Here is a 26137-nt window from a genome sequence, read left to right as displayed (position 1 = left end):
ATACAGTAGTTGTTGCGATCGGGTTTTTAACATCTGCCGGTTTGTAACACGTTTACGCCTCTCTTTCTAAGACACGATGGTAGCACTCGCAAGAAAACTTATGAAACATGTCCATCCATCGCTGATTTTCTCTCAGTATCGTCTGCCATCATTTATTGATGAAGCATCACGCTTAGTAGTAGAGGATGTGTGATAGGATCGCTTTGAGTATCAGGCGTATAATGTACATGTTTGTGTTCTGACATGTGGAAAGGAAATGACTATGTCCAGTCGTAAGGATGGTATGGATTTGACGTGGAATACTGTGATAGCGTTAATTCTTCTGATTTACTCCCCCCCCCCCCAAACCCCCCCAGCCCACCCCCTCACCGTCTGTGCTTAGACAGTAATCTCTTTCCAAACAACAAGAATGCTTTTATGGGTTACTGTGTTTTTGCGAGCACCCACAGACACGATAGAGGCTTCTAGCGGTGAGAACGTTTAACGTCTCTGAGACGTATACTGACAGCTAAACGACAGGTCATGGTGATGTGTCAGCAACAGTAAACACACATGCTACCCAGAGGTGTCTCGCATATGGGGCTGGCGTGAGCGCGCCTTGGAGTTCAATGACGTCAGTATAAAACTCTAAGAACTCTAAGTGTATACCCGAAAATAGACGTGACTTTCACCTGCTTGCTGTAGGCGGCAGCGGTGTGTGAGCGATGGCTTGTGCTGGCTCGTACTGGCTTGCATCCGGGAGTGCCTCACAGTGGCATCGTCACGCGTGTGCCCTTGGAGCCTCTGATACATTGACGATAGCTAAAAACCATTCTTACTTGCAAATAGTTTTTGTGCACTACATTATTTTCAACTGTTTAAGCGTAGTGAACATGTTGGCAGAGCATTATATAAGCATTATTTCAGTGATTTACGAGTAGTTGGCGGTTGTGAAACATCAGTATACCGCGTTATTTCAGTGATTTACAAGTAGTTAGCAGGTCTGTGCGCTGTGTACTGCATTACTTTGTCAATTTACGATTTTATTTCGTGTCTGCACATCAGGGAACTGCATTATTCACTAGCAGCTTGCATGTCTGTGGGCTGTGTAGTGCATTATTTTGGTAATTTTGAGTTGTTTGCGTATCTTCAGAGCGTTTCAGATGCTTTATTTCCATAATTTACGAGTAGTTTGCAGTGACACAAAGCATGTCAGAGTGTGTGTTTTATAACAGTGTAATAAAAAAACCTGCCCTAAATAAATTGCTCAACAGTAAATAAAGTACACTCCTTCCTCTCTCCAGCAGCCCTGCAGAGGCTGAGTAGTTTTGCCACCATTTTCCCCTCAGAACACCATCTAGGATTACATCACTGGAGGAACAACAGCGCCCTCTGGTGGCAGTACTGTGTACTATGTCAGTTGGACTCCAGACCTCATGGTGGACACTCTGGAAGGAGACACTGCCTCAAATTGTTTAAATAAAGACATATGTCCTGCACAGGCTGAGTCCTTTTTCCACCATTTTCCCCCACACCGGACCCCACGGTAAACACACTTGATGGTGATACTGCCTTTAACTGTTTAAACAAAGACTTAGAAGAAAGACTTATGTCCAGCACAGGCTGAGTCCTTTTCCCACCAGGTCCTAGGAAGAGGTGGTGGTTGGATTACAGGTTAGTTGAGGTAGCACAAGTGCCCATCTTTCCCGTCATTTTCTTAACTTAGTGAAGGTAGCTGTGGTGTGTTGCATTGCCCTGATTGATTTTGAACTTCCTGCTAGGGGGGGGGGGGGGGATGTCAGGGGGACATGGGACTTTTCTGCCAAAAGACGCCATCTTAGATCATAGTACTCATGTTGTCATTGACGTCATGGCCCCCATCTTGGATAATGTCATGCACTGTTGCCAAGTACACAGGCTGCCATCTTGGATGATGTCATTGCCGCCATCTTGCATACATCTTACAACAATGGAGAGTGGTGTGACACCAACTTTGCTCCGCTACTGATGTTGCCTGCAATCTATGACAATATATAATAATTAACCCTTTAACTTTACTTCGGATTCCCCCGTAAGTTCTTTGGTCTATGGAAGAGGAATGGCCAAAAGATGGTTTAATCACAAACACTTACATTCTGATGCACTTTAGATACTAACAAGAAGGAAAAGAACTAAACACCTTCACCACAGCACATGTGGGTAGGAAGAGGGGCTGTTCCCTTAGTTTTGAGATGTGGGATAAATGAATAAAATTTGTATTTTAATTGAATTGCTATATAAATGAAGCACAATTAATTCAGATATTCTACAGCAGAAAATCACAATGACCTTTTCACTGTAAACTTTACCATTAGATCACTACCACGTAGTCCTCACAAACAAAGATGTGCAAAAAAAAGTTATCAAGTGAGACGAACTGCACAAAATTCAGTCATAAAATCACGGAAATCATACGCAATATACATGCTGCCGCGAAACGGATACTAAACAAAATGAACTGAATCACAATAAACCCAACACGGCTCCACGTGTTTGAGTAAGAGTTCAGCTGAACAATAGCCTTCACCGTCCCTGGATTTTAACGCACTTAACACGTGCGAAACAGCAAGTAAAATTTGTCAAATACGATAACAAACTATGGACGATGAAAGGATTCATTTACTTTGTCTAGTTTTGAAAAACTTACGTAAGACACAAGATTAACCTCTCATCGAAAAGGCACACTCATCGCTAGTAGATTCCAACCGTCTCGCGTCCTATGGAACTCTCCACGAGCATTCGTTCCCCAACCAAAACCGCTCCTCGTACCTACGGAAGTGGCCAGAGGAACCCCCTATAGTGGTGCCAACCTATAAGAAAGTTCCGTCCAAGGCACACATAAACCTCTTTCTTACCTGGTATGTGTTTCCTACATTTACTGTTCTGTTGCAGAGGCAGACTACTACACTCTACATCTACATCTACATGCATACTACGCAATCCACCATACGGTGCGTGGTGGAGGATACCTTGTACCAAAACTGTCATCATCTCTCCCTGCTCCACTCCCAAACAGAACGAGGGAAAAGTGACTGCCTATATGCCTTTGTACGAGCCCTAATGTCTCTAATCTTATCAATGTGGTCTTTCCGAGAAATATAAGTTGCTGGCAGTAAAATTGTACTGCAGTCAGCCTCTAACGCTGGTTCTCTAAATTTCCTCAGTAGCGATTAACGAAAAGAACGCCTCCTTTCCTCTAGAGACTCCCACCCGAGTTCCTGAGCCATTTTCGTAACACTCGCGTGATGATCAAACCTAACAGTAACAAATCTAGCAGCCCGCCTCTGAATTGCTTCTAGTCCTCCCTCAATTCGACCTGATAGGGATCCCAAACGCTCTAGCAGTACTCAAGAACAGGTCGTATTAGTGTTTTATAAGAGGTCTCCTTTACACATCTTCCCAAAATTCGACCAATGAATCGAAGACGACTATCCGCCTTCCCCACAACTGCCATTAGATGCTTGTCCCACTTCATATCGCTCTGCAATGTCACGCCCAAATATTTAATCGGCGTGACTGTGTCAAGCGCTACACTACTAATGGAGTATTCAAATATTACAGGATTCTTTTTCCTATTCATCTACATTAATTTACATTTATCTATATTTAGAGTTAGCTGCCATTCTTTACACCAATCACAAATCCTGTCCAAGTCATCTTTTATCCTCCTACAGTCACTCAACGACGACACCTTCCCGTACACCACAGCATCATCAGCAAACAGTCGCACATTGCTATCCACCCTATCCAAAAGATCATTTATATAGATAGAAAACAACAGGGGACCTACCACACTTCCCTGGGGCACTCCAGATGATACTCTCACCTCCGATGAACAGTCACCATCAAGGACAACTTACTGGGTTCTATTACTTACCTCCAAGTCATCCTGTACTACACGTCCACGTATCTACACACTGAAATCTTTGCACACTCTCATTCATACATTCATCTGATGGGACAAGAAAAGATACATTGAAATATGGCACTTAAATGTATCAGACATGCGTGTGGGGCTCCTACAAGTACCAATAACCCAATGAAATGTTGAAATGAAATAAGGACAGCACACTGTGGCCACCACAATCAGACTTAGTTGCTCAGTCCTTTCCCTTCTCTTCTTTACATCTGGAGTAATAGACCATTTGCGCCAACAATTGAGGTGTCAGAGGCAAACAAATGAATCTGTGAGGTATAGCAAAATCAAAAAGAGGCTCATGCAGAGACCCTTCACGTCCATGCCACGTCGAGTTGCTGTACTGCACCGGGCAAAATGAGGTACGAGACGTCATTAGGAGGCATCGCATAACCTTTGTCACCTCACTTATCGACCTTAATGACAGTGAAAAATTAAACCGCGTGCACCTAATGGAAATTTGGGAAAAGCAATCGTCACCGAAGTTAATTTGTTGGTAAAGAGGGAGGAAAGGGCTACATCTAAATGAAAGGAAAAATGCAAATGAAAATGGTGAAAATTAATTCTGAGAAAAGGGTAAAATTAATAAAGTAAGTGTGTGGTCGTTACATTAACAATTAATTGGCCTTAATTAGATATTTGAGATTTGGGGAAAATTACGGTCGCTAGTCCTATGGACAACTACTATAATAGCTGAAAATGAAAGATTAATGCACATATAATTAGCACTAAAAGCGTGGCAACTGAAGGTTGACACGTGTTGTGTGAAAACTGAAAGTTTGTCAGAAGTAATAAATTTCGCTACACTCTGACTTAATTTAGCAAAAGAATTAATAAAACCGAAAAAAAAAATGGCTCTGAGCACTATGGGACTCAACTGCTGTGGTCATAAGTCCCCTAGAACTTAGAACTACTTAAACCTAACTAACCTAAGGACAGCACACAACACCCAGCCATCACGAGGCAGAGAAAATCCCTGACCCCGCCGGGAATCGAACCCGGGAACCCGGGCGTGGGAAGCGAAATAAAACCGAAAAATTTAAAGTGAATTTAGTAACTGAAATTAATAGTGAGATTTGTTTCTGAAGCACTGCGAAATTCAGTAAAATAGGGTTAGTACTGGGCTACCTCAACAATCATTTCAAAAGCTACTTGAATCTACGCAATTTAGAAATAAGAGATTTAACTTTGTACTTGAATTAAATGATTCTGAACAATTAACAATAGTAAAATTTAATACCTACCAAGCTGAGCTGCAGTCACAGGTAAGCTAAAATATGCTAACAAAACTCGCCCTCTTAATTTCTGCTTGTGTAATCTAAATATTGTAGCCAGCTATGAATACTTTAACTGAACTTTGAAATTAAAGCAGTGAAATGGAATGATATTACTTTAATGCTGGCGTTTGAATTTCAACGACACTCGGGTTCATTCCGGAAAAGGAAGGGACCCTGCTTGGTAATGCAATTGGGACAATGAGCAACAAAGGTTCATGCTAAGTTGCTGTAATTTTGTGAATGGGACAATTTTAAAAGCTGAGGTCTGACATACAGTTATAAAACTTTATGTGCTTTTAGTCTTCCTTGTTGGTTGATTGAAGGGTTGAAATCGTCGATCGGCGAGGTGGCGACAGTCACTCATTGTCGGCCGTCGCTGTTGCAGAAGCTGGATGTTGGCGCGCCTTCTTCTCGACACGGTCACCAGGCGAAACGGGCTAATGTTTCCCGTCTGCGACACCGTGTCAGAAACTATCATAGCAAGTCGAGCGCAATTACATGCTGCCAAACCCCGAAAGCGCGGCAACTCGCGGGAGCGTCACACAACACACCTGATCAACCGCCCTACTCCAGCCAGACTGCTCTCCCCGCACTCCACGCGGCAGAGTTAACACTACCAGAGATCCTAAAGACTTTCGTTCTCCACACGACCGATCGATGTAATCGTTCGATAGCATAGTTTTCCCTAGGCAAGATGCAGCGTAAAAATACAAATAATATTTACAAAACAAACCAATTATACATCGACATATTTATACAGGGTGTTACAAAAAGGTACGGCCAAACTTTCAGTAAACATTTCTCACACACACAGAAAGAACATATGTTATGTGGACATGTGTCCGGAAACGCTCACTTTCCATGTTAGAGCTCATTTTATTACTTCTTTTCAAATCACATTAATCATGGAATGGAAACACACAGCAACAGAACGTGCCAGCCTGACTTCAAACAGTTTGTTACAGGAAATGTTCAAAACGTCCTCCGTTAGCGAGGATACATGAATCCACCCTCCGTCGCATGGAATCCCTGATGCGCCGATGCAGCCCTGGAGAATGGCGTATTGTATCACAGCCGTCCACAATACGAGCATGAAGAGTCTCTACATTTGGTACCGGGGTTGCGTAGACAAGAGATTTCAAATGCCCCTATACATGAAAGTAAAGAGGGTTGAGGTCAGGAGAGTGAGGAGGCCATGGAATTGGTCCGCCTCTACGAATCCATAGGTCACCGAATCTGTTGTTGAGAAGCGTACGAACACTTCGACTGAAATGTGCAGGAGCTGCACCGTGCATGATCCACGTGTTGTGCCGTACTTGTAAAGGCACATGTTCTAGCAACACAGGCAGAGTATCCCGTATGAAATCATGATAACGCGCTCCATTGAGCGTAGGTGGAAGAACATGGGGCCCAATCAAGACATCAACAACAATGCCTGCCCGATCGTTTACAGAAAATCTGTGTTGATGACGTGATTGCACAACTGCGTGCGGATTCTCGTCAGCCCACACATGTTGATTGTGAAAATTTACAAAATGGCTCTGAGCACTATGGGACTTAACTTCTGAGGTCATCAGTGCCCTAGAACTTAGAGCTACTTAAACCTAACTAACCTAAGGACATCACACACATCCATGCCCGAGGCAGGATTCGAACCTGCGACCGTAGCGTTCGCGCGGTTCTAGACTATAGCGCCTAGAACCGCTCGGCCACACCGGCCGGCTGAAAATTTACAATTTGAATCGAGGAAGTACAGTACATACTGGCGAAACTAAAAAGAGCTCTAACATGGAAATTAAGCGTTTCCGGACACATGTCCACATAACATCTTTTCTTTATTTGTGTGTGAGGAATGTTTCCTGAAAGTTTGGCCGTACCGTTTTGTAAGACCCTGTGTATATATAGTAAAACAATTACAATATATAAAGACACAGAAATGTAATATGTTCAGGTAACAAAATAAGGAAAAAAATTTATGGTACAATAGATGGAAATAGGAGGATATGCATTTCCGGTGTTACAATCCCATTACTATTGCCACCTCACTGTACGCCTTTCTTACTGCATCACATGCTCGCAACGCCACCAAGTGGTCCTCATTCTGGTGATGGGAAGGGGACTGTAATATTATGCTCCCGAGTCTGTACGGTGCTCACCTGATACCTTGCACTTACTGTGATGTCTTTTGTTTAGACTTGCGATAAGAAGCAGAGCCCGCCATGTCGCCCTGGAAGCTGTGCCTCTTGGTGGCGCTGGCCGCCGTGGTCTGCCTGCCCACGCAGGCAGCTGCAATGGTGCCCGCGCCGCCCAAACCGCAACCCAGCTCGTCGTCCGAAGAGTCGGTGCACCCGGTGTCGCCCAAGACGGCGCCCTTCCCTGTGCTCAAGCCGCTAGCTGCATCTGTAGCTGCGCCACCCAACCCGGCCTACATGAGGCACGTGCCGACACCCGAGCCTGCGCCCATGGCGATCGACCCGACCCCATACCTGTCGTGCAGTAACTGCGGACGCTTCAACTCGCTCGTCACGGCGCTCCTGCGCGCCGTCTACGCCCTGCTCTTAGCGCTCCTCAACGACGTCAACACTGCGCTGTGCTACACTCTGCATCTCGTCTACATCCTGCTCTGCATAGTAAGTCTCTCTAGCTTCGAAAACTGCGCGGCTGGTCCCGGCGGAGGTTCGAGTCCTCCCTCGGGCATGGGTGTGTGTGTTTGTCCTTAGGATAATTTATGTTTAGTAGTGTGTAAGCTTAGGGACTGATGACCTTAGCAGTTAATTCCCATAAGATTTCACACACATTTGAACATTTTAGCTTCGAAAAGCAGGACCCAACTGACGACTAGAGGCGAGAGGTAGGTCATCATGAGGCAAGAATACCGCCTCAGTTTATTCGGAAAGTGAGGTCCGATCCGTCGTGAATTGCGAACCACAGCGAAAATTTAAAATGTTATAGAGTATTTTGAACAGTTAATTATATCTTCCAGCTACTTCCCTACGTAACTACTGGCCATTAAAATTGCTACACCAAGAAGAAATGCAGATGATAAACGGGTATTCATTCGACAAATACATTATACTAGAACTGACATGTGACTGCATTTTGACGCAATTTAGGTGCATAGATCCTGAGAAATCAGTACCCAGGACAACCACTTCTGGCCTTAATAACGGTCTCGATCCGCCTGGGCAATGAGACAAACAGAGCTTGGATGGCATGTACAGGTACAGCTGCCCATGCAGCTTCAACACGATACCACAGTTCATCAAGAGTTGTGACTGGCGTATTGTGGCGAGCCAGTCGCTCGGCCACCATCGACAAGACGTTTTCAATTGATGAGAGATCTGCGTCCAGAGAGCCCTTACAAGATCTGCTACATGCGGTTGAGCATTATCCTGCTGAAACGTAGGGTTACGCAGGGATCGAATGAAGGGTACAGCCAGGGGTCGTAACACACCTGAAATGTAACATCCACTGTTCAAAGTGCCGTCAATGCGAACAAGAGGTGACGGTACACCCCACACCACCCCACACCCCACACCATCACGCCAGGTGATTATGGCGATGACGAATACACGCTTACAATGGGCGTTCACCGCGATTTCGCTAAACACGGATGCGACCATCATGATGCTGTAAACAGAACCTGGATCCATCCCGAAAAATGACGTTTTGCCATTCCTACACCCAGGTTCGTCGTTGAGTACACTATCACAGGCGCTCCTGTCTGTGATGCAGCGTCAAGGGTAACCAAAGCCATGGACTCCGAGCTGATAGTCGATGCTGCTGCAAACGTCGCCGAACTTTTCGTGCAGATGGTTGTTGTCTTGCAAACGTCCCCATCTGTCGACTCAGGGATCGAGACGCGGCTGGACGACCCGTTACTGCTATGCGGATGCCTGTCATCTCGACTGCTTGTGATACGAGGCCGTTGGAATTCAGCACGGCGTTCCGTATTACCCTCCTGAACCCACCGATTCCATATTCTGCTAACAGTCATTGGATGTCGACCAACGCGAGCAGCAATCGCGATAGGATACAATCCAACCTTTATCAAAGTCGGAAACGTGACGGTACGCATATCTCCTCCTTACACGAGGCATCGCAACAACGTTTCACCAGGCAACGCCGGTCAACTGCTGTTTGTGTATGAGAAATCGGTTGGAAACTTTCCTCATGTCAGCACGTTGTGGGTGTCGCCACCGGCGCCAACCTTGTGTGAATGCTCTGAAAAGCTAATCATTTGCGTATCACAGCATCTTCATCCTGTCGGTTAAATTTCGCGTCTGTAGGACGTCATCTTCGTGGTGTAGCAATTTTAATGGTCAGTAGTGTAGTCGCCACTCCGACTTAGGCATTTGTCATAGTGTTTACGTACTTTGCAATGTACTCGTCATTGGAGGCAGCCACCTTTGCTTCTCGCAGATTCTCTACGCTGGTTTGCAGCTCGTTATTTGTGCCAAAATGTTGTTTTCATAGCCAGTGGGTCATGTGATCAGAGGTGAAAGTTCGAGGGTCCAAGACCGGGCGGCATAGTGGATGATCAAATTCTTCCCACTGAAAGCGCTGCAGGAGCGTCTTTTTTTTCCCTTTATTGTTAATTTCACACCTGATACAGGTAGGCCAGCAGCGGTATAATACGCCGCTCTTCGGCCACAGATAAAACTAATGATTCAAAAGAAGACAATCGCAGCACAGACAGGATGGTTATACAAACGTAGACATACAAAATTAAAACACACGGAGCCGTTCACGGGCGCAGAGTCCAAAATAAAAATCTTCTGACACATGGACACGCACAGAGATGGCAGATGGCACACGCGAACGTTGTAGCATAAACGAATAAACACTGGAAAACTTGAGCACGAACACGACGGCACACACAAACACTAGGTGATGATCTCCGGCGCGCGAAATTTCACTATACGTGTGCGAGTCCAGGGACCTGCCAGAAAAAAGGCGGGGGAGGAGGAAGAGGGGAGAGTGGAGATGCCAGTGGCAGAGGAGATGGGAGGGGGAGGAAAGAAGGTAGGGGGTAGGGGAAGCCTGGGGGGAGGAGGGAGGGAGGAAGGGAGGAGGGAGAGAAGGGAGGGAGGGTGCCCTCGGGGAAAAACACAGGGTGCAGTAGAGGAGGATCAAAGTTGGTAGGAGGGGTAGATGTACGGGATGAGGGCATCATCAGAGAGGGGGAGTTGGTGGAAGCCGCCTTGGGCGAGGGTATGGAGAGTAGAGAGATGGAGAGCAGGTGGGATGTGGGAATGCAGGCGCGGCAACGGACGGGGGTGGGAGAGGATGGGAGAGACAAGTGGGTGAGGGGGATCCAGTTTGCGGGGGGTATAGAGGATCCGTATCCGTTCGAGGAAAAGAAGGAGACGCAGGAACGGTATTAGGTCATACAGGATCCACGTGGCGGAGGGGAGGCGGATGCGATAGGCGAGGCGGAGCACATGGCGTTTTAGGATTTGAAGGGATTTGTAAAAGATAGGAGGGGCGGAGATCCAGATGGGATGAGCGTAGCAGAGGATAGGGCGTATAATGGATTTATAGGTGTGGAGGATGGTGGAGGGGTCCAGACCCCATGTGCGGCCAGAAAAGAGCTTGAGGAGATGGAGTTGGGAGCATGCCTTGGCTTGAATTGTCCGGAGATGGGGGTCCAGGAGAGGCGACGGTCAAGGGTGACGCCAAGGTACTTAAGGGTGAGGGTGAGGGCGATAGGACTGCCGTAAATGGTGAGATAGAAGTCGAGGAGATGGAAGGAAGGGGTGGTTTTGCCTACAATGATCGCCTGGGTCTTGGGGAGCGTCTTCATTCCAGGCATCATTGCATTATCACTGTGCGCTCAGATGTGAAACGAGTAACTTGAGGCGATCGACGTGCGTACTGCGGACACTGATAAACACATCTGTGCAAAGATTCATCGGATTTTAACCGTAGTTCTCAACTCGGCACTGATTAGACCTTACTTCCCGAATAACTCTTGTAACATAATTATTTTACTGGCTACCGGTTTCGCTGCACGAAATGTAGCATCTCCAGACGCGCAGTCACGCCAGGTGGCAGCACCAAATGGCAGATACACCGCTGAAGTTTGTCACACTGGCGGCTTCTAGAAATAAGCTAAAATTAACGTAGTTGTTCATTCATTACTTAATAGAAATCAAAGGCTTCATCCCGCAGAATTAATAGTTTAAACAATACCATTATGCAAGCACACAGCAGTAAAATTTTCATTCTAAGTGTCATTGTATTGTCTTTTCGAAGAGAGGAACACCAAAGTACATGACATTTATGAGTCATTTACGCGTAAGCGCAGTGGAAAATATACTGAATGGTAATTCGTAGGTTGTAACTAAGAATATTTGAAGGCAATTAATGTAAAAATTAAATATGATACGAAAATAACCAAGAAGTGTACTCGATGCCCTGAATGTAAACTATTTTTACTTTCAATTCTTGCGTTACATGCACTGTATACAAACCGATGTAACGCTGTTTATATTGTACCACGTTCATTAATATTTTCATTAAAGTCATGAAAAAGAAAGGCAAAGGCAAAATTTGGGGTAGCAAATAAAATTCTGAGGAAGAATTCTAGTTACAGCGACCACGACGCACTGCAAAAAGCTTTCCAAGAATGCGTGGTAATTAAAGAGAACAGGACTTCGTATTCAGTTTCATTTTGATCCACGCGCAGTCCTCGCCAGCTGCAAATGAAAGGACAGGTTCCAAGAGCAGGTAATATCGGCCATCCAGAGTAAAAACTAGACCACATCCCGAGAAGACTGCGCCAGAATACAACCCTCGCCAGTATGTGGCGATATGCGCTATGCGTGCTTTTCTGTCAAACTGCGCGATGACAAGGAACCTTATATGAATGTTAACAAAGTTTGTTTTTCTACATAAACTTAAAAGTAACCAGGCAGTTGTAAAAATGTGGCGTTTAAAACGCGTCGTGACAATTACTGATTTCCATGCCCCTGCGATGAATATAAATTCAGCACGTGTGAGTAACCAACTGTAAAGTAATAAAAGCGTATAATTTTGCATTCCATGTTCTCATGTGCGCCATACAAGTGATTCTTGCAAATTTATTTACAATCCCCGATTTTCCTGTGTCTTTCTTTCTCATTTCTTTTATGAAAATACTAGTTGAGTACCCGGCGTTGTCCGCGTATTTATTTTGTTCCTACCCTCCCCGCAGCCCCTTTTCCTCTGTCTATCTCCACTTCTTCCTCTCTCTGTCTACTTCCTCCACCCACGTCGACTCTCTGCTGCCGGCCGAAGTGGCCGAGCGGTTAAAGGCGTTACAGTCTGGAACCGCACGACCGCGACGGTCGCAGGTTCGAATCCTGCCTCGGGCATGGATGTGTGTGATGTCCTTAGGTTAGTTAGGTTTAAGTAGTTCTAAGTTCTAGGGGACTTATGACCACAGCAGTTGAGTCCCATAGTGCTCAGAGCCATTTGAACCATTGACTCTCTGCTCATGTCTTCTTTTCCCACTCTCTGCCCCCTATCTCTACCTGCTCTTTCCCCTCTTTCTGTCCATTTGCTTCTATCCCTCTGTTTGTTTGCTCCTTCCTCCTATGTCCTCCTCCTCCATCATCTGATTCCATCTCCACCTCCCTCCTCTTCCTTTCCATCTCCCCCTCCCTCCACTTTCTTTACATCTCCTCCTCTTTCCTTCTTCTGTTCATCTCCTCCTCTCCTCCCTCTCTGTCCATTTGTCTCTCCCACTCTCTCCGACCATCTAATCACCCTCTTCGTTTTCATCTTCTCCTTCTTCCCCTTCTCTCTACGTTACTACCACTATCCCAAGAGGCTGTTCGTTGTTGCCCCCACACCGCTTCCTACCAGATCGTAACTGATACATGTACCAAATTCGGCTGAAATATTTCCAGAGATTTAGTACGAGTTATTTACATTTGGTTCTGCCTGCGTACGTACATATCAAATATGTTTCACATACATTTAACATATATCACAAGTATTTGTATAAATATTGCGCCTGTATTTCTTCCGAATTTCGCCCTGCAGTATGGGGATATTGGCTGTGAAAAGAGCCGTCAGTAAAGAAGCAATAATTTGAAACATCATGCATGATGTGTCGCGTTCCGCTAATCTCAATATTTGACCTCATATCTAAATCAAACTGGATTCCAATGCCTCTATATGATTCTCACATTAACCAAAACACTAACGCTTCTCTGTGTTTTAACAGATACAGGTGACGGTCTCGCTCGAGATTATTGTTGCAGTTACCGGCCTTTCTATGATTTTGCAAACGGTAAGTGATGTAGCTGCTAGCAACTAATCTAAGCGATGTTTTGGCACCGGACGGTAACGCCGCTACCATTTGCCTTTCTTTTACGGTCCACAGGTGGCGAGACTTCCCGTTGTGGGTGCCCTGCTGCAGACCATAGCGCTGCTCCTGACAGGCCTCCTCAACTGTTTACTCAGGGAATTGCGCGTAGTAAGTACCACTGAGCCGCATTTGCAAGATTTTCAACTGATCACTGCTTAAAACCGAAGCCGACAGTGCAGGATGAATAGCGTTTGCCTTCAGCTTTCTTTACACTTACAAGTCAGCTGCCGGTATAGTTTAACAAGAATGTGATAAGGAAATTGTAAAGCAGGAAGACCTGCAGAGGAGCGACGCTTTCTGCAGCGTCTGGTAGTCCGCGTCAATATAAACGCTGTAAATGTAGTGAACTACATGAGTGGATGGATCGATTAGCGCCTGGATATCATACAGTTGCTTTTTACTAATAACAAGTTTATTCAAAGCTATTTGTCGTGAAATCTCAAACGTACTTTGCAGTTCACTGGCACTCATCCCGTAACTAAAATGTCACATGGCTGTGGGTTCTCAAAGTTGGCCGTAGCGTTCTAACGTCTATTCACAAAGATTTACTTCACGTTGTCAGGCACTGTCTGGAACCACTGAAGTATGAATATACAAAGTACTGGCTTGTGACTGAACTTTCGCTGTTTGTCTGCAAAATAAAACGTTCAAATGTCACACCAACTGTACACTAACAGTACATTGTGCGTTGCGGGTACCGATTATAAAGTGGCAGTATTAGCATGTTTTACAATTACGAGGGTCACACCAAAAGAAATGCACACTATTTTTTTGAAATCTATCTTTTATTCTTCATGTTCGAAAGTTTTACAGTGTGTAGATACATCCTTTAGAAACAATATTTTCATTTCTCCACATAATTTCCATCCCTCTCAACTGCCTTACGCCATCTTGGAACCAGCGCCTGTATACCCGCACGGTAAAATTATGGACCAACCTGTTGGAGCAACTGTTTGGCAGCGTGCACAAGGGAGTCATCATCTTCTAATTTGTTCTACGAAGAGAGTATTTCACTTTCCCAAAGAGATGATAGTCACATGGAGCCAGGTCAGGACTGTAAGGCGGGTGTTCAGTGTTGTTCTTCCGAGTTTTGTGATCGCTTCCATGGTTTTTTGACTGACATGTGGCCGTGCATTGTTGTGCAACAGCAAAACATCCTGCTTTTTTCGATGTGGTCGAACACGACTCAGTCGAGCTTGAAGTTTCTTCAATGTCGTCACATATGCATCAGAATTTATGGTGGTTCCACTTGGCATGATGCCCACAAGCAAGAGTCCTTCGGAATCGAAAAACACCATAGCCATACCTTTTCCAGCAGAAAGTGTGGTTTTGATTTTTTTTTTTTCCTCGGGTGAATTTGCATGATACCACTCCACTGATTGCCTCTTCGTCTCTGGTGAAAAATGATGGAGCCATGTTTCATCACCTGTCACAATTCTTCCTAGAAATTCATCTCCACCATTCTCGTACTGTTACAAAGGTTCGCTGCATACGGTTTTTTTTTTTTTTTGTTTCTTTGTGAGCCACTTTCAACATCCTGGGAACCCACCTGGCACAAACCTTTTTTAACGTCAACACTTTCAGTATTCTGCAAACACTTCCTTCCCCTATCCCAACGTAGTGCGACAATTCGTTCACTGTGATGCGTCTGTCAGCAGTCACCAATTCGTTAATTCTCTGCACATTGTCTGGAGCGTGTGCAGTACGAGGCCTGCCGCTGCGAGGACAATCTTCAATTTTGCCGTGCCCGCTTTCATCATGTAACCTGCTTGCCCACCGACTAACTGTACTGTGATCGACAGCATATCTCCATACACCTTTTTTAACCTCTTGTGGATGTTTCCCACTGTCTCGTTTTCATAACACAGGAATTCTATCACAGCACGTTGCTTCTGACGAACGTCAAGTGTAGCAGCCATCTTGAAGACTGTGACGGCGCCACTCACGGGAACAGGTTGAACTAAGTTTAAAAACAAGCGGGAAGAATGTATCTAGACACTGTAAAACTTTCACACATGCAAAATGGAAACTGTATTTTTACAAAAATAGTGTGCATTTCTTTCGGAGTGACCCTCGTACATAAGCGGACGGATCGATTAGCGCCTGGGTATCGTACAGTTACTTTTTACTAATAAAAAGTTTATTCATGGCTATTTGTCATGATATTTCAAACGTACTTCACCGTTCACCGGCACTCACCCACTAACTAAAATGTCACATAGCTGTGGGTTCTCAAAGTTGGCTATAGTGTTCTAAGATTTATTCACAAGGATTTATTTCACGTTGTTAGCCACTGTCGGGAACCACTGAAATGTGAATACACAAACTACTGGGTTGCAACTGAACTTTCACTGCTTGCCTGCAAAATAAAAGGTTCAAATGTCACACAAACTGTACACTAACATTAAATTATGCGTTGCGAGTACCGATTATAAAGTGGCAGTATTAGCATGTTTTACAAGTACTAAGGGAAGACTCACAATATTTTTGAGCTGTATCTTGTCAGAGTTTTGCTACGTTTCTTTCACCGAAAACATTTCTCACATAATTAGAACCTCACTTGATCGCATGTACTCCGTAAACTTTTGCATCCGATACTGGGTCCACTGTGTCTTCCATTCAGAGTCGCATTTCTTCTTCTTTCAAGTCTTCATACAAGATCCCATCCACAGGGAGGCCTTCAGTGTACTCTTTCCATCTATTTGCTGTCTCCTTTGCTTTTAACAGCGGAATTCCCATTGAACTCTTAATGCTGCGGCCATTCTTTCTGATTTCACCGATGGTTTTTTTGCCTTTTCTGTATGCCGAAACAGTCTTTCCAACGACCATGTCTCCTTAGATTTGTTCAAATTTTTCCTATAGCCATTTCAGTTTGGCTTTCCTGCACTTCCTATTTAGCGCATTCCTAAGTGACTTAAATTTCTGTGGTCTTGTCTTTCCCTGAACATTTTTGCACTTCTCTCTTTCGCCGAACAGTTGAAGTATTTCTCGTGTACCCAAGGTTACCTTGCCGTAACACATCTTGTACTTATATTTGTCTGACCAACTTCTGTCATTTCCCACATTTCAGATATTCATTCCTTTACGACTGTCCTGACTAGTGTGGTATTCAACTTCGATGTAGTCATAGCTTTAGAGAATGTCAAACGCTTCTCGTCGCCGTTCAGTACTTCAGTACCCCATGTCTTTCCACACTGATCGTTCCACACATTTCTCTTTAATATCAGTCTGCTCTTCATCATTACTAAATGATGATTCGATTTTAGATCTGAACCAGGACACCAGATCTCGGAAACTCAGTCCGAACGTAATATAACCCTGCTGGTATCTTCCCTTGCCTCTGGGGCTTTTCAACGTTTACCACTTGTTATTGTCATTGACAGTGTATTCGCTATTTATAGCTAAAATTTATTGAAGGAGGCAATTTATTGCAGAATGCATTTCTACTACGAAGCCACATTTTACTGTAAATCTCCTGTTTCTCCTCCTACTATCGGATTACAGTCCCTAATGGTTATTATCATTTCCCTTACGCACTGAATTACTTGTTCAGTATCTTCAAATATTTTCTCTGTTTCTTCATCTTCCGATTGTCACGTTCGCATATATACCTGAACTATTCTTGTCAGTGTCTGCCTGCAGTGAATTCTAATGAGAACAACACTATCAATGGTTCACAGTAACTCCCTCGTTTTCTAAATCCCTCTAATCCATACTTTCCTATTTTCGATGATTCTCAATTCTGTTACACCATTTTCTGCTACTGTCGATATTATCTTATTTCCGTCTGACCAGATATCGTTATCTTCTTTACATCACTAGACTGTACCTTTTGCATTTTCCTTTTCAGACACTGAAGCTTCCACACTACGTTCAAAGTTCTGATATTTCAGGCTCTGCCTCAAAGAACGTTTCGCTTTCTTTAGTGGCTTTAGTCTTTTTCTTATATTCACTTCCCCTCTAGCCGTCTTCTACTGGACATAGGACATCTGAATGAGGGACTAATGTGGAGATCATCAATGTCCCCGTTACAGGCAGCATGTCCATGTTCTGTGGATACACATTGTGTGTCTTCAGTGCAGTGGCTTCCAATGACTTTGTATCTCCATGTCGTTTGAGTCCTTGCACCTTTTAGTGACAGTTTTCCAACGCAAGGGTATGAAGCTGCTTTAAAAATCTGTGTACACCTCCGCCCACTTTAACAAGGTCTTTACTAATAGGATGGTGATTTGTTACGTCGTAAGTCTTCGTAAGCCACTGCTGATGATATTTTTAATTTATTAGCAGCTTAATCAGTGGCTAGGTTCGAAAGAATAAAGGTGTAACGTCTCTTCAACATAGAGGTCACTCTGGATGCAACATAAAATCGGATTGTTTGAACTGTGCAGAAGGAATAGGCCCTGCTCTTTCAAAGGAACAATCTCGGCATTTGCCTGAAGTCATTTTGGCATATCACGGAAAACCGAAATCCGGAAGGTCAGATGCGGAGTTAATGTTGTGTTGGAACAAGGGACCCAGGCTGTTGGGGAGTCAAAGATGTTACAACTACGGTGTCATATCCTACGAAGAACTAAGAAAAGATCAGGGATAAGGACATCGTGGAAGACAATGAACACGTGAAAGCTGTCTTTTGATAGATTTTTATCTGAAACTTCCTGGCAGATTAAAACTGCGTGCTGGACCGAGATACCAACTCGGGACCCTTACCTTCCGCGGTCATGTGCTGTACCGGGCGAGCTACCCAAGGACGAATCACGACCCGTCCTCAAAGCTTTACTTCCGCCAGTACCTCGTCTCTTACCTTCCAACACAGTTTTAATCTGCCAGGAAGTTTCATATTAGCTCACACTCCGCTGCAGAGTGAAAGTTTCATTTTACATTTTACATTTACGAAGTGGGAGCTTCGTCAGATTCAGATAGTTTTAGCCGCTGACAATGATGATGGAAGCTATCATCAAAAGCTAGGAATTTTATCCTAATCTGACGTCGCAGTAATAGGAGAACTTTTTATGCTAGATTTATATATGATAATGACGTCGAGTCTTTACCGCTTTATAGTGCTACGTCCACTGAGGTGCCAAAAGTCTTGGAATAGCTCCTAATACCGTGTCGGACCTCCTTTTGCTTGCGTAGTGCAGCAACTCGACGTGGTGTGGACTCAACAAATCTTTGGATGTCCCCAGCAGAAATATTGCGCTATGCCGTCTCTACAGCCGTCTATAATTACTAAAGCGTTGCCGGTGCAGGATGTGGTGCACGAACTGACCTCTCGATCATTTCCTATTTATGTTCGATGGGATTCGTGTCGGGCGATCTGGGTGGCCGAATCATTTGTTCGAACTGTACAGAATGGTTTTCAAACCAATCGCGGACGTTTGTCACCCGGTAACGTGACATCTTTGCCTTGGAACATGAAGTCCGTGAATGGCTGCAGATGGTTCCCAAGTGGCCGAAAGTAACTATTTCCAGACAAATGCTGATGGTGTTGAGACGGCAACCAGCCACAGATTTATTTTAAGTTCCTTTATTCAAAAGGTACTGTTACCGGTTTCGAATCATTGCAGTTCATCATCAGGCGGCTTTCATGCTTTCATTAGAACATATGGTGCTTTTTTTACTGATTAGTTGTCCTAAAATGTAAATAATACATAATTAGAAGCACGTCACACTTATGGACTCACGTGAAATGCCGGTTAGGAGTACCTGTTTTCATAGTTTTCATCCAGCAGATGGCGTTCGTAATTTTCGCCACATTCCCATTATTGCACACATAAATTTGTATAATTGAGCGCTTCAGATTTGTCACTGAATACATATCCACCACATTCCTACCGTTGCACACGTAACTTTGTGTCGGTGAGCACTTCATATTAGTCACAGAACGGACAACTAACATGCACCGCATGTTTTGGTTGATACAAAGTGTTTGCAAACATTTGAGTGTCAAAGGTGCTATGATATATCGTAACCTTATAAAGATGCCCCATGTTTGGAAAAAGATCATATATTGACTTATACCACTTAAACACCTTTTACACCAGTACAGAGAGACATTACCTTTGTGAATATTAGAGCGAATACTGCTACACTAATTATAAAGACGTTCAATGTCACAGTGCTACATTATTGTCCGCCACGGTAGCTGAGTGGACGCCGGCACGGTAGCTCAGCGTGTTCGGTCGGAGGGTTAGCTGCTCTATATAATAAAAAATCTGAGTTAATAGACCAACGACGAACTGAAACGGGTGTCTTGCGACGTTCGCCCCGAGCAGATGAAACGAAAGAAAACGAACAAAATGAGATTTTTTTTTAAGTGGTCAGAGTGACAGAATGTCAATCCTAAGGCTCCGGATTCGATTCCCGGCTGGGTCGGAGATTTTCTCCGCTCAGGGACTGGCTGTTGTGTTGTCCTAATCATCATGATTTCATCCCCATCGACGGGCAAGTCGCCGAAGTGGCGTCAAATCGAAAGACTTGCACCAGGAGGACGGTCTGCGCGACGTGAGGCCCTAGTCACACGACATTTTTTTTAGTGCATTATTTATTTACATTCAGCATCACGAGAATTGTAGTGTCATATAAATTTGCTGATTGATCTGCAGATAGGTTTAGGAATACTATTTCATTTGGAGGGTGGAAAATAATTTTTGAAAATTTTCCAGGAAAGGGGTGTTAGCCAACTCAGTTTTTTTATTAAGGATATAGTCTGGGGTGCTGTTTGTGTACGTGTGTGTGTGTGTGTGTGTCTCTTTCTTCCAATATATTCATAGTGGCTCTATTTTCTGCTAGATATAAACTGCTAGATGTGAACTGCATACTTCAAAAGCCGAAAAGTAAAAGACCTCATTACCAAATACTATAATTTTGAAAATAACTACACCATACATAATATACATGAACTCATAAGCTTAATTAAAGACATCCATATCCCACGAACGCTAAATTAGCATCACTGGTCATAGTTAACCCATACACCAACATCCCTGTCAAAGAGATTATTAACATCATAAGAAACAATCTGCTTAAATATAAGAAAATTAGTATTGCAGAGTCAGCTATAATCGCTTCGGAGACTCTTTCAAATGAATCACCTGAGTACAAATGACAAGTCCACCAATGCACTGCCCTTGCACAGTACTACTGCCATCTGTATATGTGCATATCGTTATCCCATGACTTTCGTCGCCTTAATATAGATTATAATGGTCACTGTTACATAAATACACTGTCAAAGCTGAGAGACTCATTATATCATTTGTTTTAATTTTCAGGCGCTGGTGTACTAGTGGCTTCTGGTGTCAGTGCGCCCTGCTTCTGCGTCTTCATTGGAATCAGATGTGAATTTCCTGTTCTGAATTTAAACGATTGTAAAAATGGTCAAATAAATAATACCATTCCGCATCATATTTAAATAGTAAACTGCTTTTTCTATTTATTCAGGATTAAATTTGATTTAAATTATTCTGTAAGCCAAAGGATTTAAAATATTGTAAATGGCACGATTCCTGAAAATGACTCAACAAACGTGGAGGAGGCACAGTGGTATAATGTGGGATATGAAATTTTTTGCAATACCTGTAAGCAGTTTGGCCTATTTCAAGATGAGATGTGTACTGCCAGCGATGAGGAAAAGCAAGCAAAGTGTAGAAATATTTCCTTGAGTAGGAGTCGTCTGAGAGTTTCGTGAGGCTGGTTACATATAACACCTCAACTTCTCGAAGAAAGAATTGTACAGATATAACAAGACACATGTGGATGAATGTGTGAAACGCATGTAGGGACTGGGCATGTCAGTAAGCTAATTACAGGGATTACCTGTTGCAGACAGAGCATTTCTAAGTCCTCCCTCATAAATTCTTACAGCGTGGAAAGTCTCTTCAGTAGATTCCCATCTGCAGACTACAACTTCTGAGCGCTTAGAAACGCAAGCGAGTAACAATGTCCAGAATGAGATTTCCACTTCCTGGCAGATTAAAACTGTGTGCCGGACCGAGACGCGAACTGTGACCTTTGCATTTCGAGGGCAAGTGCTCTACCACGTGAGCTACCCAAGCACGACTCACGCCCCGTCCTCACAGCTTTACTTCTGGAAACATCACCCAGGCTGTGGCTAGGCCACGTCTCCGCAATATCCTTTCTTTCAGGAGTGCTAGTTCTGCAAGGATCGCAGGAGACCTTCTGTAAAGCTTGGAAGGTAGGAGGCGAGGTACTGCCAGAAGTAAAGCTATGAGGACAGGTTCAAATGGCTCCCACTATGGGACTTAAGAGCTGAGGTCAACAGTCCCCTAAACTTAGAACTACTTAAACCTAACTAACCTAAGGACATCACACACACCCATGCCCGAGGCAGGATTCGAACCTGCGACCGTAGCGGCAGCGCGGCTCCAGACTGGAGCGCCTAGAACCGCACGACCACCGCGGCCGGCTGTGAGGACGGGGCTTGGGTAGCTCAGGTAGTAGAGCACTTGTCCGCGAAAGGCAAATGTCCCGATTTCGAGTCTCGGTCCGGCACACAGTTTTAATCTGCCAGGAAGTTGCGAGTAACAATGTATTTTACATCCTGCCGTATGTTTGCTGAATAATTGAAACTAATTCTGTTAATAATTGTAATTATTATCCAGATATCAATCTGATAACAATAGCCTCTGTTAAAGCGTTGTATGCGATTTCATACGTCGATGCTTAGAATTTGTTTGCACCGTAGCTTTGCGCACTCCCATCAGACTGATTAGTACTTTTAAAGCGAAATAGTTTACATCGCCACGTTTGAATCCTGTCGCTCTAAAGCCTTGCAGACGCTAGAGTGTTGCGTTCATTAAATTTACACGAGTATTCCTGCAGAAAGGACTCAACATTCCCTGAGCAATGAACAGTGCTCAGAGTATCTAACTGGTTGCTCTACACACCGTTGGAGTTTGGAACGGGGATTAAGAGTTGACGTGTAAGCTATTGAAGCAGGAGGAATACCTTGAGATTAAGATCTTACACAGGTGTTACCAGCCACTTGAAGTCTTCTCCTGGATATTGGCCTTTTCTAAGACATTTTCATGCGTTTCATTCTTCAGGTACACGTGTCCTTAATGCCCCTTCATGTTCTGTAGTGTCACCCACTTTTCCTCCAAATACAAAGGTATGCTGCAAAGTGATGCCTCCGAACTATTTATGTGAAAACTGTTAAAGATATTTAAATAAAACAAATGTTATTAATATTCTACGCCCTTATCCGTGAGGCCTACATATTTACTTCTGAACGTAAGTCACCCTGGCGACGAACACATTTCCACCAAAGTGGCGTCGGATCGTTGCATATGTCGCTGCGCTCGAGTATGGTCTGGTCTTGTCGTGCTGAAGGAAACTTGATCTCAGCACGGTGTTTCTCACGCACTGACATAATTACATTACACACCGCCATGTTATACTTCAAAATTTGGAGTTCTCTAGTTTCAGAGGGCTGCAAATATGTAAACACGAAGACTAAAGATGTAGAGTGCCTATAACGTTTGTTTTATTAAAAATGCTTTAAAAGTTTTCTGGCAGAAAATTCAGTGTCATTACTTATCATAACACTCTCGTATGTCTCCATCATTTCTTACCTTTTGGAGTCCACCGAAGAAGGTACTTAACGCAATAAAAGTTATCAGCTGAAAAAAAACGAGTTCCGATGTGCATTATGTGCATATTCGAACACATGTGCATTATATGCATATATGTCTGTTTATTGACTGTAATAGACTCTTTTAAATTTTGAAAATAGCTAGGATTAGATACAGAGAAGTGTGGATATTTAAAACTTGTACACAAACTAGACTGCTACTATACGAGTCGAAGGACTTAAAAGGGGATCCGTCGTTTAGAGGGGATTACGGTAGCCAGTTTTAGCCTATTGCATATGTTATTCGGTCTGTAAACTGAGCAGGCTCTGGGGGTATCCAAGAAGACGTTTGAAAAGCGTCGCAGAGAAGAAATCGAATTTCAGGTTTTCAGACGACATTAAACTCTGTCAGAAACGGCAAATGACTTGCAAGAGCAGTTGAGCGAAGTGGATATTGTCTTGAAAAGATTGTAAAATGAACATCAACCAAAGTCAAACAAAGTAATGGAATATAGACTAATGAGAGGACGTGAACTGAGGGAATTTTATCTGGAAACAAGACACTGAAAGTAGTAGACGAAATTTGTTATTTGTACAGCAAAATACCTGACCATGGCAGAAATAGATAGGTTATGAAATGCGGACTAGCAATAGCAAGAAAAACACTACTGAAAACAGGAATCCGTTTACGTCTAAAGTACATTCAATAGTAAGTCTTTTATGAAGGTATTTGCCCTGAGTGCAGCTTTTCATCAAAGCGCACACTGCATAATAATTCTGGCTACATACAGACAACACGTAGTATTTGTTCCACTATTCTGTACCTCTCCAAATACGAAAAAAACCAAAAGCATGTGGGAACTAGAGGGCAATTTGATACATTCCTACAATTTTGTCACAGATGAACTTCCATCAGAACAGAAAGCTGAAACAAAAGTGGTGCTGTGCTATACCCTATAGCAAGTGATCGTCCAATGAACTAGGTTCATGCTGTATTAGTGTTTCCTAAGAATTTGTGTCTTTCGGGCAAAGTATCCCCTGCGAAAATACGAGTACCTATTAAACATCAGTGTGGAGCTACGGATTTTTCTGCAATATAATTAACTGATCCTGAAACAGAAAGTCTGTTTTAACATGAAGAATCGTAGTAAGAACAGAAATGTCATTTGACGAAGAAATGCAATATGACGATGTCGGTACATATTAACTAGATCAAAGAAAGAGAAAATACGAACAAATTATTTCCACGCTGTAGACTTAGTTGAAAATTTACGTTTCCATAAGCGCACACATGTTCATCACACAAATCATCTATGACCTACCACGACTACAGCATTCCGAAACAAGGGAAACATTATGCTACAAACAAAACTCATGAACGCCATTTTCATTTAAAGGACAATATATATTCAAAAATATTACAGAGAACAGGAAAGGTAGTGCGTGTGACAGAACGTATGAACAATAATTATTCAAACTACCCCAGGCTCCAAAATTTCAGTTAAAAAAGTTTCTCTTCTCCATAGTTAATCAAATGAAAATCAGTTGTACACTGACTTAAACACCTAAATATTCGCATATAACGTGAGAGCTCTCCCTGCTTTCATAAAAATCGCACTCATTCGTGCCTCATTAGCCACAACCTCGCATAACATAGGCATCAGTGCACATTAAGAGAGACTTGGTGCCCTAAATCTCAAGTTTTTAAGGCAACTTACTCTCCTAAATGTTGCAAGCTGGAATCAAATTATTTACGGTACAAATATCCGCAATGAAGCCACAGTAACTGCATTCGAATTAACATTAGAGACCAAAGCGAAACGCTCCAGTTGTCGGCTGGACTCACTACTTCGTGAAGTGCCATGCATACAAAAATCGCCTACATTAAAATATTCCAAGGCGGAGCATCCATATAACGAACAAAAAAGATAACGTGATAACTGGGTTGCTGGCTGAAAGTCACGTGTGCCGAGGAGAATCACCATCCAACTGAAGAAATTAAATTATTAATTTCATAATCGGTTTACTAAATGCTGTTCAGATCATAAAGGCGAGTAATGAATTGTTAATTGTCCTCACTCGCGCTATCTTAACATGGCATAGCGAATGTCTTCCAGTCATACCAACACTGTGGCAACGCGTCGGTCCAGTACAAGGCTTGGACCACTTGGTACGGAGTGACACTTCGGCATACAGAGGTTCCTGCGGAGCCTGGAATTCTTGCTGGAATAAGCGGCTTTTCGCAGGTAGCATGCAGGTATAATATTTCCTGTTTATCAGTGCAACAGTAATTAGTTTTAATATACGAGGGCTATTCGGAAATAAGGTCCGATAGGCCGAAATATGGGAAACGCAGTGAAAGTTCTATGAAGCTTTGCACAGACATTTTGGGCAGTGCCTCTGGTATGCCTGTCGAGCGCGCTACGGCGCTCTTTTCCGTTCTGAGCATAAAGTGAGCTCGTAAAGATGTCTAGAAAGGTAGTACCTCCCGCAAAGTATGAAGGGCTGGTGAAGGATTTCGCCTGACGTCAGGCAGCCCACGTAACATACACTACTGGCCATTAAAATCGCTACATCAAGAAGAAATGCAGATGATAAACGGGTATTCGTTGGACAAATATAGTATACTAGAACTGACATATGATTACATTTTCACGCAATTTGGGTGCATAGATGCTGAGAAATCAGTACCCAGAACAACCACCTCTGGCCGTAATAACGGTCTTGATACGCCTGCGCATTGAGTCAAACAGAGCTTGGATGGCGTGTACAGGTACAGCTGCCCATGCAGCTTCAATACGATACCACAGTTCATCAAGAGTAGTGACTGGCGTATTCTGACGAGCCAGTTGCTCGGCCACCATTGACCAGATGTTTTCAATTGGTGAGAGACCTGGAGAATGCGCTGGCCAGGGCAGCAGTAGAAACATTTTCTGTAACCAGAAAGGCCCGTACAGGACCTGCAACATGCGGTC

The 26137-nt window shown here is 43.6% G+C and overlaps 1 protein-coding gene across 1 annotated transcript; it reads left to right on the top strand.

The window, feature by feature from the left end:
* Window positions 1-7430: 7430 nt before the first annotated feature.
* LOC124620072 lies at window positions 7431-20889 on the top strand. Its single transcript, XM_047146739.1, has 4 exons — window positions 7431-7841; window positions 13427-13492; window positions 13586-13678; window positions 20842-20889. Exons 1-4 carry the CDS (start codon window positions 7431-7433, stop codon window positions 20854-20856), a joined length of 585 nt encoding a protein of 194 aa, XP_047002695.1. The 3' UTR covers window positions 20857-20889.
* The last annotated feature ends 5248 nt before the right edge of the window (window positions 20890-26137 follow it).

Source organism: Schistocerca americana, chromosome 6 (assembly GCF_021461395.2).
Source record: "Schistocerca americana isolate TAMUIC-IGC-003095 chromosome 6, iqSchAmer2.1, whole genome shotgun sequence".
Lineage (NCBI taxonomy): Eukaryota > Metazoa > Arthropoda > Insecta > Orthoptera > Acrididae > Schistocerca > Schistocerca americana.
Note: the sequence above shows the minus strand (reverse complement) of the source record. Positions and strands in the feature narration are given on the sequence as shown.

What these genes read in the sequence shown, in the direction of transcription:
- LOC124620072 (XM_047146739.1), top strand. Translation starts at nt 7,431, where the DNA reads ATGTCGCCCTGGAAGCTGTGCCTCTTGGTGGCGCTGGCCGCCGTGGTC. An exon ending in TCTACATCCTGCTCTGCATA is followed by an intron (nt 7,842 to 13,426) that starts GTAAGTCTCTCT and finishes GTGTTTTAACAG; the next exon opens with ATACAGGTGACGGTCTCGCT. An exon ending in TTTCTATGATTTTGCAAACG is followed by an intron (nt 13,493 to 13,585) that starts GTAAGTGATGTA and finishes TACGGTCCACAG; the next exon opens with GTGGCGAGACTTCCCGTTGT.